Source organism: Mus musculus, chromosome 15 (assembly GCF_000001635.26).
Source record: "Mus musculus strain C57BL/6J chromosome 15, GRCm38.p6 C57BL/6J".
Lineage (NCBI taxonomy): Eukaryota > Metazoa > Chordata > Mammalia > Rodentia > Muridae > Mus > Mus musculus.
In genome coordinates, this window is record NC_000081.6 from 53,852,776 (window position 1) to 53,866,726 (window position 13,951).

Here is a 13,951-nt window from a genome sequence, read left to right on the forward strand (position 1 = left end):
CAAACACCCACATCTTTATGTATTTTGCCTTTCATTGAAAATAATTTTCAGGACAGAACACCAATGGCTTATACTCTAAGATCAAGAATCAACAAATGGGAATTCATAAAATTACAAAGCTTCTGTAAGACAAAGGACACTGTCAATAGTGTGGGGAGCCACATGTGCCGTTGCAGGGTGGCACTGGCTTCCGCTGGCCACCATGCATACATAGGCAGTAAAGTTTTTTTTGCCAAGATGAGGTTTTGAGAATTAACCAAAATTAACCAATCAGATAAGAGACAAGTTAACCAATCAGATGAGACACAAGTTAACCAATCAGATGAGAGACAAGTTAACCAATCAGACGTAGGCATGCAAATGAGGTGGTAAGCATAACCCAAGCACAACCAATCCAGGTGTGAGACACACCTCTCCTAGGCCTAATTAAGCAGCACCAGTTCTGGGCTTGGGGTCTCTTCGCCTCTGCATTCAAGCTCTCCCAATAAACGTGTGCAGAAGGATCCTGTTGCAGCGTCGTTCTTGCTGGCAAGTCGGGCGCGCGCAAGAAGTGGTGCCGAAACCCGGGAAAAGAAACATCTTCAGGCACGAGCGAAGACCCCCTGCTACAGGGAGGATTCAGAACTGCATCACGGGGAAGGAGCGGTTAATAAAGTGTTCCCATAAAACAGACTGCTGAGAAGGATCTGACGTGGATTCAGAAATCTTCAGCTGGGGAACAGTGGTAATGAAGTGTTCCTGCAAAACAGACTGCTGAGAAGGATCCCACGGCGTGGATTCAGAACTCTTCAGCTGAGGAATGGTGGTACTGGTAAGTCTCCCAAATTGATCCCTGGGTTAAAGGGGGATATGTTTTTTTAAGAAAAAGGAAAAGAAAAGGGAGGAAAAATAAAAGGAATCAGTGATAAAGAAAAAGAAATAGTGAAGGAAAGGAAAAGGGAAAGGAAAGGAAAGGAAAGGAAAGGAAAGGAAAGGAAAGGAAAGGAAAGGAAAGGAAGGGGAAGAAAGGAAAGGAAAGGAAGAAAGGAAAGGAAAGAAAGGAAGGAGAGAAGGGAAAGAGAGAAGAGAAGGAAAGAAAGGATTGAGATGATAAGGTTCCCGGCTTTGGGACAAGTTAAGGTTCATGAGTTATGCTTTTTTTCTCCCATTGACCCTTTGTGGGTAGGTCTGATAGTTTTGGTTTTGTTTGTTCTGATATATGGACTCTGTTACTGTTTGAAACTGTGTGTAAAGGCAGTCAAGACTGGTCAGAAAATCCTTACAGAGCAACAAGAAAGTATGTCGGAAGAGGAGAAGGGCTTAAAAAGAAAAAAGAAAAAGGAAGGAGACACAGTGTTATCAGGTGGACCGAAAAGACAAAATAAAAGAGCTGAGGTGGAGGAGGAAGGCGAATTAGCTTCTGTGCCCCCTCCCTATGCCTCCTCGGCAGCCACCTACAGGTGGACCTTCTGTTCAGAGGTTTGGAGAGAGGTTAGATTCTCCTTGCTGGGATGTCCTATTTTCACCGACCAAGCAAGGCAGAGATATCATGAGCCTCTAGATTTCAAAGTAATCATGAATTTGGCTGAGTCCATGCGGACGTATGGCTTAACTGCCTCCTATACTGTGGCTCAAGTAGAGGCCTTGAATAGACATTGCATGATGCTGTCTGACTGGGCAGTCTTGGTGAAGACATGCCTTTCACCTGGGCAGTATTTAGATTGGAAAGCTTTCCTTATTGAATTTGCAAATGAACAGGCAGTGGCTAACTTTGCTGCAAGAAATCCAGCATGGGATAGAGATATGTTGCTTGATCAAGGTCGCTTTGCACAACAACAGACAGGATATCCAGTGCAGGTGCGTGAGCAGGTGAATCAGATTGCCATAAGGACATGGAAATCATTGCCCACCGGTGTTGACGTGGACGAGAGGGTCTGTTTGTGTGTTTCTCCAAGATCACCAACAACAGCTGTAGGTCCCGGAATGGCTGACCAGAGCAATTCAAAACAAACAGAGCTATGAGGACGTGGATGTTCCTGTGGCTGGGGGTGCTCCCGCTAGTGAGAACTGAAGGGCTCTGTGTTCCTGAAACCATGCCGTTGATGCATTCAGCTGTTTCCTCAATTCTTTACATCTAATGCCAGATTTTAAGCCTTAATGGAACTCGAATAGAGCCCATCATTATTGGCAATTTTACCTCTTGGCTTACCTCTGACTTTTCTTACTTTAAGGAATGGGTGGGAGTGATTTTGTTTGGTGCTGCCATATGCTGTGGACTGGTGTTCATGCTCTGGTTGGTATGCAAATTCAGAACCCAACAAAAATGTGACAAGGTGATTATAACTCAGGCACTTTTAGCTATTGAAAATGGCACCTCCCCTGAAGTTTGGTTATCTATGCTCAAGAATTAGTCGACATCTAAGTTCTCTGCTCTTGCACCCCATGGATTTATGAATCCATTGCACTGGGACGAGAGAGACTCAACGATCATTGATCAGCCCTTGCACATCACTTAGGTTTCCTCATTGCACGTGATAGGGTGACCATGATTTCCCCACTAATTCATTTTTAAAGATTGGCTGGCCTCTTTTGTAGAGTTTGCCCTAGGTCATTTAGCAGTTACTGTCACACAGCACTGCAGTATCCAGAGACGGGCAACTTTCCTCATGCACAGACCAACCTAAGACACGGGGCCCGGTGGCGATAGGGTTACCCTATGACGGGTAAGGCTGTGACATTAGAGGAACGACCTAAAACAGGAGCCATGGTGGATGGACATAAATGCACAGACCTAGTCCAGCCTCATTTTATTAAAACAAAAAGGGGGAGATGTGGGAAGCCACATGTGCCGTTGCAGGGTGGCGCTGGCTTCTGCTGGCCACCACGCAGACATAGGCAGCACTGTGCGTGCTGCCTCCATCTCTGGGAGTCCCTATGGGCTTGCTCATGTTGATTCATAGGCCCTTGTTTTCTTGGTGTCTTCCATCTCCTCTGGCTCTTAAAATCTTTCTGCCTCCTCTTCTGTGGGGTTCCCTGAACCCTGAGGGGAAGACTCTATATCTATAATGTTTGAAATTATGAAAAACTACAAACATAACGCAATAAAACTCATGCGACAATCCTTACACAGGTTTTAACATTGCTTAAGAGTTTTTAATAATTGGGTTAGAGAGATGGCTCAGTGATTGAACGTTCTTAAAGAGGAATCAAGTTCAATTCTCAAAGCCCATGTAGAATGGGGTAACAATTGCCTGTAACTCCAGATTCAGGGGATATGACATCATTTTCTTCCTTCCAGTGGCACCTTCACTCATATGCTTCTACACATACACACACACACACACACACTAAATATAAGTCTTAAGAAAGTAATTAATGTAGGGAACTATAACAGGGTTTCCAGAGTAAAGTCTAGGAAATATACACTTTGCAAAACCAGTCAAAAGCTGATAATAGTTTTAACTTCAGATCCCCAGGTAGGGACAAATGCAGAATTAGTACCTCATTAGATGATATCTATGGCCCAAGCCACAGAAGGCTAAGTTCTAGTAACTCACTTTCTCAATGAATAAAATGTTATCAACAAGAATTAAAAGCTTTACTACTGTAGCAAACAAACTTGCCAACAGGAATAGAAGCCACACAAAGAAACTTACCAGCCTGAAAGGAAAAGTATTAACAAGCAGAAAAAAATCATGGTGAAACTATGAATACAAAATTTCTGGAAGAGCCTTTTAAATAAATATAATCAAACAAAACACAAGTGCAAAAAGCCACCCCCCCATCACCTCCATGTGAATATAATGCTCAAAACAGACAGCAAACACTCCCCTACTCTGGGGTGCCCTTATTCAAAGGATTCAAAGAACATTTTTACATATGTGGTGACTTTACACACCATGCAGTAACACTCCTTCCTCAGGCTAAAATATCATCACTTGTACACAGCACCCCTACACCCTGGATAGGAAGTGCTCTCTTCCACTGTATGGACACAGATTGCTTCTTTAGCCAGTGTATTGTGAAAGGACACAAATTATTTTTAATATTTTCATACAGTAGAGTGTTGCGATGACCATTATCCTACATCCACCTTTGGATACCTTATTATTTCCTTAGGACAAGTTCCTAGAAAGAAAATTATTGGTTGGCAAATCACACCCATGAAAAATCTTAGGAATGACTATCAAACTACCTCCAGATAAGCTGTGCTGGTTTGCACATCTGAATGTCCTTTCATGCCAGAGGTTCAATAGGCAAGGTGAGAATGGGTCAAATTAGCAAAGAAAAAGAAGAAGATGGCTCACAGTCCTGCCTACCCTCTATGAACAACAGAAGAGGAATCACAAACATGTCTATATGTTCACAAAACAAGTCTGTGCAACAGATACCAAGTTGTGATGCCCCTGGACCCTCAGTCATTATCATAGGGTGCTATAACTGTATGTTCCCATCAACCAGTTTCACCTGTTAGCCCTCTGTGAAAAGGGCAAATTGAAATTTCTACTCTGTTTACCCCTAAGCATGGCAATGTGAAGACCCTAGAATCTTGTTTCTGTACTTCACTGTAGATGATTTAGACAAACTACAATGAACATAATTTCTAAATGTGTTCTATAGTTTTGAAAAGGCAGAGGGACGCTTTACAGAGTCGTACCTTTTTTTTTCCTCCAGAAGCACAAAATCACACATTCAATATGAATTCAGAAGCAATCAAACCACATAAGATCAGAACCGATTTTCTGTAAATATTTTTAAAGAACAGAGATATAATTTGGAAATATGTAATTACATTTGAAGGAAAATAAAACAAATATCAAGAATTAGTTTTCTCTTTTACCCAGTGGGAGTCTTAATATTTTAGACACCCTTTAACTCTGGCAAGCTCTAGTTATCTTTCTGAGTAAAAGCAGACCCTAAGGATACTTTTCCCCATATCCTGGGAATAACTCTGTAACACCGCTGACTGATTAGCTTTAGATGGCACGGCAAATCTCACTTATCACCAGCTCTGCTCACAAGCCCAACTCAGAAAGTTTACCAGTTTCGTTTAAGGAGCTATTGCTCTGCACAGAAATATCCAGGGAGAAGTGCCTTCAGTATGTTCCTCAGCAATAATTCGCCAGTTCTTACATCACACCCAGAGACACATGTGAGTAATGTCATCCGTTTTTAATTATCTAGTCAGAGAGGAAGCAATAATGATCATTATTCATAACTACAGGTAAATCAAGAACAAAATCACATTTTAATCTAGAAAATATAATTCTGGAGAGAAGATCATTGTATAAGAGCCAGGTCACCTTCCTACTTCCAGTTTTCCTTGGGAACTTACATTTGCCTTCTAAGGTTGCATATACTCACTCAATAAACAGAGAAAGAGGAAACAAATGTCTATGAAGATTAATTCCCTCCATTTCTAATGAGAAAGCTAAAATGAACATCTTTGACACTCAGCATGGATATTGTTACTGAGTTTATACAAAAATCCATACAATGACTATTTTCCTTTCATTGAAAATAGGTCCTTTTCTCAAGCAATATATCCTAATTACAGTTTCCCTCCCTCTGCTCCTCCTAGTTCCTCCCCACTTCTCCTCCCATCCAGATCCAAACCCTTTCTATCTTTCATTAGAAAATAAAAGTTTGCAAGACCTAGGGGCCTCTCTTCCCAATGATGGCCAACTAGGCCATCTTCTGCTACATATGCAGCTAGAGACACGAGCTCTGGGGGTACTGGTTAGTTCATATTGTTGTTTCACATATAGGGTTGCAGACCCCTTCAGCTCTTTGGGTAATTTCTCTAGCTCCCCCATTGGGGGCCCAGGGAACTCCAAGGCAAAGAAGTGGGAGTGGAGTGGATGGGTAGGGGAGCAGGGATGGGGGAAGGTTTACGGAACTTTCAGGATAGCATTTGAAATGTAAATAAAGAAAATATCTAATAAAAAAGGAAAAAGAAAATAAGAGGCTTCTAAGAGCTAATAATAGAAATGTAACAAAATAAAATATTACAAGGTAAAACAAAAACTATCATATCAAATTTGGACAAGACCAACCAACAGAAAGAAAAGAAGCCAAGAATCTCACTCACACACTCAGGTGTCCCGTAAAAACACCAAACTGGAAGCCCTAATGTTGTAAGCAAAGGAGCTGGTGCAGACCTGTGCACGCTGCCTCCGTCTCTGTGAATTCACATGACCTTTGCTCATGTTGCCTCCGAAGACCTTGGTTTCTTGGTGGCCTTCATTCCCTCTGACTCTTACATTCTTTCTGCTTCCTCTGCTGAGTGAGTTCCCTGTGCTCTGCTGGGGTGAGGGGGGTGGGGGGGATTTCATGGAGACCAGCCATTCCATCTGAGTGTTCTAAGGTTTTTTTTCTCTCTCCCTCTCCCTCACACCTCCCCCCCCCCAAAAAAAATGTCTGGTTTGGGTCTCTGTATTTACACACCATTTCTTAGGACAAGGGAAATCCTTTATAAGAGGCTGTCCTCAATAAAACCTCACCGTTTGGTATACTTTCAATGCATACTTCCTCAGTTTTATGGCATCTACATTTAGGCCAAAGACTAAGAACTAAACCTTCATCAAAATAGAACAGCTGTATTTTCATCAACTAAGGTTTACTATTGTCTGACTCATAGGATGATTAAAGACATAATAAGCCCCAGCACCAAGAGTGCTCTAAATCTGCTACATATGCATATATTTACAAAAGTCAGTTATTATCATTAATCGCCTTTGTCAGCAAAAGTCCCTTAGGATCAGGCTTTTACAAAATGTTTTCAGAAGCAGAAAAATTTACTCAGCTCATCTCATCCTAATAGGGGAAGCAGATTTTAGGAATCCTTTATAGATAGAGAATATGAAGCCTGAAGTTGCATAAGCTGTGAAGAAAGAAAGAAAGAAAGAAAGAAAGAAAGAAAGAAAGAAAGAAAGAAAGAAAGAAAGAAAAAAGGAAGGAAGGTAGGAAGGAAGGAAGGAAGGAAGGAAGGAAGGAAGGAAGGAAGGAAGGGAGGGAGGGAGGGAATGAGGGAGGGAGGAAGGAAGGAAGGAAAAAGAAAGAAAGGTATAAACTCTATTGCTGTTAGACATGAAAGGCATTTTTTTTTCTATAATACATGGTCCAGAGCCTTGTACCTTGGGACAGCTACAAACATGTTTGGATTTCATCCGAAAGGAACTCAGTCAACACTGTCATCTATTATCATTTCTCAGTGAGACACAAGCATTGATATTACCACAGATACATCAGTGATTAGCAGGAGCATTATTAGCCCTTCCCCATGGCTGACCACAGCTCAGCAGGGCTCCAGCCTCAGATTTAGAGTGCTTAATTGGCCAGCGGCTCACCTTTGCTGTCTCAGCTTCTCCCTGAAGTCTCTTGGGGGTTCCTTTTTGGTCAGGCACCTTCTGGAAAGTTCTGTTTTTAATGGATTGAGATTCTACACCTTCGCCTTCAATTTGCAGTTTAATTCCGTCAGCATGGGCAGAGTGATCAATACCCCGTGGATTCAAACCACAGTGGAGAGCTAAGAAAGATGAACAAACACAGCTCAGAAAAGGAGTCATACAAAGAAAGTGTCTGTGACAGAAATTATTTCATCAGGCCTAAGTGGGAAGGAAACAGAGTGTCTGGGAGCTGAGCAGTGGGATAATGACTATGAGACATAACATGGGTGAGGAAAGAACACGGCATTGTGGGAAATGGAGCTTGGAAGCATAAATCCCAATCCCCTCCATTCCAAACACTTACTTTGAGCACATTACTAATGCCCACAGTACAGATGGAGTCCCAGACCAGGCAGCTTCATTACTGCCTCCCACTCAGCTATTTCAACCCTGAAGTTTGGTTTATTGATCTCCCATCATCTAGAACCTGCTCATTCCCTGCGCCCTACAGAATCCCTCTGGTCATAAAACATCCACTCACTCAGTCTACCCTCTTGCATTCATTCAACCAATATTTATTGGGCATGTATATATACTGTCCCTGGGGTAGACTCTCAACCTAGACTTAAATGCACAGGTGGAACATTGTAAGAACTAAACAGACAAATGAACTAATGATTTTTTTAAAGGTATCTCTGCTACAAGAAAGGGAAGAAAAGACCAAGGTCTATAGGGATTAGAGTATTCACACCCCGATAGCTTCAAATTTCTTGTTTTCATTTCTATACCATCTATACTGGCTAGTTTTGTATCAACTTGACACAGCTGGAGTTATCACAGAAAAAGAAGCTTCAGTTGAGGAAATGCCTCCATGAGATCCAGCTGCAAAGCATTTTCTCAATTAGTGATCAACAGGGAAGGGCCCCTTGTGGGTGGGACCATCCTAGGGCTGGTAGTCTTGGGTTCTGTAAGAAAACAGGCTGAGCAAGCCAGGGGAAGCAAGCCAGTAAGTAGCATCCCTCCATGGCCTCTGCATCAGCTCCTGCTTCCTGACCTGCTTGAGTTCCAGTCCTGCATCCTTTGGTGATCAGCAGTAATGTGGAAAGCGTAAGCTGAATAAACCCTTTCCTCCCCAACTGCTTCTTGGTCATGATGTTTGTGCAGGAATAGAAACCCTGACTAAGACACCATCTAAAATGAATATCTCTACCAATAAAACATACAGATCATATTTTGGGATATTTATTCATTTAGAAAACATGTATACACGCCTCCTCTAATCCCAATCTTATATAAGAAACAACAATGAATTTTTTGAGAATCATTTTTCCCCTAGACAACTGCCACAAACCTCCACTTACACATGTGCACATGGTGTATATAGACTTGTGTTTTAGGCTGTGTCATAATAAATTATTTTGACTTTTTGTGTTCCAAACCATAAGATTTAAATTCCCATTCTCATGGTCAACTCTTTAATCTTAGATGGTTTAAAATCAAATACTAAAACCTCCCTTTTACCTCCATTAGGACATTAATTCACTGACAATCTCCCATATTATATGATCATTAGCTTTCCCCCTTCTCATTTTTTCTCATTGGTTAGTCACCTCTGTAAGTCCACATAGTACATACAGCGTTTTCATTATCCATTCTAACCAGGCTATGGTTCCCTCTCCTCTTACTGACTCTTTAAAGACTATTTTGCAAGGAGAATGACTTTGAGAGAATATTTCCCAATAGAAGTGGGATTGGGCAGGTTTTTCCCATTCTTCATTTTCTTATTAACAAGTACCACCAATTCCCACTGCTTTTGATACAGGAAATACCCAATCTTACCATGGTCAAAACTGAAGTTCAGTTTGCCTACCACAAAAATCTGCCCATTGATTTCCCCAAAGCTGAGGAGTCATTCTTGGCTTCAATGTCTTGAAGATTCACCAATCCCTCCCATCCATCAGTGAAACCATTAGCTGGAACTGAAACAACTGTACAAGAGCATCCTCAATTCCATCTCCTCTGTCACCACAATAGACCGAGACAGGTATCACACAGTCAGACTGCCAACATTATTCATCTCATTTTTCTTACCGCTTATGACCCATAAAAACACGTGTATATGTGTATATGTTATGTCATGAGACTCTTTTGCTTAAAACTTTCTCATGGCCTCATTTTACAGTTAGATGATTCAGAAAATGTCATCTGGTCTAGGAAGTCCCATCCTCTTTGATCTTGCCAGCTTCTCTATCCATACCAAATGTCCCTTGATCACCATGCTTTTTTCCACCAGTTACCTTTCTCCCTTTACCAAGTTCTTGCCCAACTCAAAGACTCTGTACCTGTTTTTATGCTTAAAATGTTATTTATGTTTCACCCTTAATATGACTTTTTTGTATGTGTCTTTTCCAACCGTCGACTTCACCCCTATTTATACCTTCCCATGTCCTTGTAGAATACCAGGTACCTTGGAGAATAAATATCTAATAATATAAACCATCTGCTTGAAAGGGAGAACATAGGCATGCAATTTCCTGATATTTTATAGAGACATTATTAGTGTATTTCTTCTCCCCTAGACTCTAGTGTTCCTAAAAGCAATGAACAGTCACATCACAAAGTTAAACTCTGAGCAAGGATCAGTTCATGTGCCCTCCCTCAGGCTTTGTCCTAAACCTCAAATGATATTCATGAAAAACTCTACCAGACATAATTATATTCATTTTCAGATAAGAGAAATGAGGCACAAAAGGGTTATGGTCACTGAAGGTCACACAGGTGTCTGCTGAAGGTCACAAAGATCAAGTATCATTTGGACTGCACATGCGTTTAAGTTAGAGATTAGCATATCTGAACTAAATTAAGTAGAAAGGGAACTTGTAAGCTTTTATAATGGAAGGTTCTATTTACGTCCAAGTCCCAAGATAGAGGAGTTTATAGCTCAACAGTCCTCTAAAGGACTTTTATCTCTCTGCCCATGTCTCCATGTTTCTATTGGTAGCATTGCCTTTGACCTACACATATAGACCCTTGAGTCACATGCTTCAAGTGTTAACATTGAAGAATAGAGAACTTAGCCATAGTTCTTTCTCCAATTCTTCTCTTCCTCTAAACTTTAAGCACTTCTCATTGGCTGAAAGTGAATAACATGTTCATTATTGAACTAAGATCCTTGAGGTGACCACAGTGAACTTAAGCCAAGTGAAGTTCAACTAAGGTCAGTTTCCCAAACATTCACTACTGCTACTCAACAGAATCGGTACAGAACAGATAGTTGTGAACAAACTTCCATGCTCGAATTACAGTGATGCAAAGAGAAGCAGGGAGAGCATGAAACTAATTACTGTTAATATCAATCAGCTTCTCATCTCCAAAGACTAGCCTACTTAAAATGAATATTCAATTAAATATACTAAAATTGTGATTATTCTAAAAAGTTGTGCTTTGGTAGGGAGATAGTAGATTCACAAGGGATGGAATTATACATTAATGAGGGAAAGAAAAATGCCCAGCTTTGATCTTTCTCTTCCAGGATAATCCCCTGTTGCTTTCTGCATTGAAATTCAGGTATGGGAATACCATTGAACTACTGTGAGCTTCCAACACCTCGGATTCTCTTGCCCTATTGCCTTCCACCAAAGCAGACTTGTACTCCCTTCATCCATTCCCATGAGCCCCTCCCTTAGGAAAAAGTTTTATTCCATCTGTGCCCTAATCTAAATTTCTACCAGCAATCACCTGGCTTGCACTTGAAGGGATTGTTCACATGGAAGGAGAGGATGTCTTCAAACTGAAATCTTGACACCATGCTAAATCCATATCCATGCTGATGATTTTCTGTGATAACGGTTTTTAACAGTGACATTCTAGCACACATTTTGGGTTTTAACACTTCATTTTGAAATTTTCAATGCTAATAAATTAAATCAATGTCATAGCTGGGAAAACTTCAGGTAAAGACTATTGCTATTGATGCAATGATTAGAAACCTGTTAAGCAGAGGAATACTTGAGAAAACTCAAAGAAACATGAAGAGGGTCTCAAAGCTGACCCACAAGCAGCTAAGCCTATTAAACTGAGTAAATAACTTTTGTGAAAACAAGCAGGGGTAGGGACGAGACAGAAACAAGAAAGCAGAAGGGACACCAAGAACATGATGAGCAGAAATGAAGGTCACACCTTAGACGAGGCCATTGGAACATCACTTGATTTGTAAATATCAGGGACATGAAATTTCAGGGACGACAAAGCAAAGCCTGTCAGAAATATTTTAAAACAAATAAGTCCAAGAGCAAAAACCTAAATCAGTGCTAGGTTTACAGTCAAGGAGGGAATTGCTATGGGAGATTTAAATATTGGTGTGACAACTAAGGCTACGTGTATAGAAAGTCAAAAACCTATACTGCGCCTCTGGTTTACAGACTATCTTATACTTTGAACACCAAATATTTTACTAGAGGAGAGAAATCTCCTACTGATTTAAGGCATAATTTTGCAAAGAGAGATGACTTGTGATTTATTCTAGAGTTGAACAAATGTTTCTTTTCTTTTCTTCTTTTTTTTTTATTTTTTGCATTTTTTCATTCTCTTTGATTGTTGTGTCCATGTCTTCTTTTTTATGAGATATTTTCTTCATTTACATTTCAAATGTTATCCCCAAAGCCTCTAAACCCTCCCCCCACCCTGCTCCCAAACCCACCCACTCCCGCTTCCTGGCCCTGGTGTTCCCCTGTACTGAGGCATATAAAGTTTGCAAGACCTAGGGGCCTCTCTTCCCAGTGATGGCCGAGTAGGCCATTCTCTGCAACATATGCAGCTAGAGATATGAGCTCTGGGAGGGGGACGAGGGTACTGGTTAGTTCATATTGTTGTCCCACCTATAGGGTTGCAGACCCTTTCAGCTCCTTGGGTATTTTCTCTAGCTCCTTCATTAGGGGTCTGTGTTCCATTCAATAGATGACTGTGAGCATCCACTTCTGTATTTGCCAGGCACTGGCATAGCCTCACAAGAGAGAGCTATATCAGGGTCCTGTCTGCAAAATCTTTCTGGCATATACAATAGTGTCTGGATTTGATGGTTGTATATGGGATGGATCCCACATGATCATCTTGTTAGATGCTGAGAAAGCATTTGACAAAATCCAATACCCTTTCATGATAAAAGTCTGGGAAAGATCAGGAATTCAAGGCCCATACCTAAACATAAAAAAAGCAATATACAGCAAACCAGTAGCCAACATCAAAGTAAATGGAGAGAAGCTGGAAGCAATCCCTCTAAAATGAGGGACTAGACAAGGCTTCCCACTTTCTCCCTACCTATTCAATATAGTACTCGAAGTCCTAGCCAGAGCAATTCAACAACAAAAGGAGATCAAGGGGATAAAAATTGGAAAGGAAGAAGTCAAATATCACTCTTTGCAGATGATATGATAGTATATATAACTGACCCTAAAAATTCCACCAGAGAACTCCTAAACCTGATAAACAGCTTCAGTGAAGTAGCTGGATATAAAATTAACTCAAACAAATTAGTGCCCTCTCTCTACACAAAAGATAAACAGGCTGAGAAAGAAATTAGGGAAACAACACCCTTCAAAATAGTCACAAATAATATAAAATACCTTGGTGTGACGATATCTAAGGAAGTGAAAGATCTGTATGATAAGAACTTCAAGTCTCTGAAATAAGAAGTCAAAGAAGATCTCAGAAGATGGAAAGATCTCCCATGCTCATGGATTGGCAGGATCAATATAGTAAAAATGGCTATCTTGCCAAAAGCAATCTACAGATTCAATGCAATCCCCATCAAAATTCCAACTCAATTCTTCAACGAATTGGAAGGAGCAATTTGCAAATTTGTCTGGAATAACAAAAAACCTAGGGTAGCAAAAACTATTCTCAATGATAAAAGAGCCTCTGCTTGAATCACCATGTCTGACCTCAAGCTGTACTACAGAGCAATTGTGATAAAAACTGCATGATACTGTTTCTTTTCTTAAAGTGTGTTTGATGCCATGCTTGAGATCTGGGCGTGGAGACTATGGTGATTATTAAGGGATAGTGTGTATCTGTTCTTCTAGGGACCTCAGCTGTGGTAGGGGAGGCTAGACACATCAATGCAATGACAGATCTGTATCACTGGGGCACTGAGCTCCGGGGAACAGTTGTTTTTTTTTTTTTTTTTTTTTATTTATTTATTTATTTATTTATTTATTTATTTATTTTTTTTTCCATTTTTTATTAGGTATTTAGCTCATTTACATTTCCAATGCTATACCAAAAGTCCCCCGTACCCACCCACCCCCACTCCCCTACCCACCCACTCCCCCTTTTCGGCCCTGGCGTTCCCCTGTACTGGGGCATATAAAGTTTGCGTGTCCAATGGGCCTCTCTTTCCAGTGATGGCCGACTAGGCCATCTTTTGATACATATGCAGCTAGAGTCAAGAGCTCAGGGGTACTGGTTAGTTCATAATGTTGTTCCACCTATAGGGTTGAAGATCCCTTTAGCTCCTTGGGTACTTTCTCTAGCTCCTCCATTGAGAGCCCTGTGATCCATCCATTAGCTGACTGTGGGCATCCACT

General features: G+C 40.9%; 1 protein-coding gene across 8 annotated transcripts in view; it reads right to left on the reverse strand.

The window, feature by feature from the left end:
* Samd12 (sterile alpha motif domain containing 12) overlaps positions 1–13,951 on the reverse strand; it is a 503,423-nt gene that overhangs the window by 453,663 nt on the left and 35,809 nt on the right. For 7 of the 8 annotated variants that reach the window (XM_011245660.3, XM_006521081.4, XM_006521085.4 and 4 more), the window contains exon 2: positions 7,329–7,507. In XM_011245660.3, coding sequence (XP_011243962.1) covers positions 7,329–7,507 — 179 coding nt within the window. Of the gene's footprint in view, positions 1–5,873; positions 6,282–7,328; positions 7,508–13,951 lie in introns of those variants that run through there. The other variant, XM_011245662.3, reaches the window with a different exon arrangement.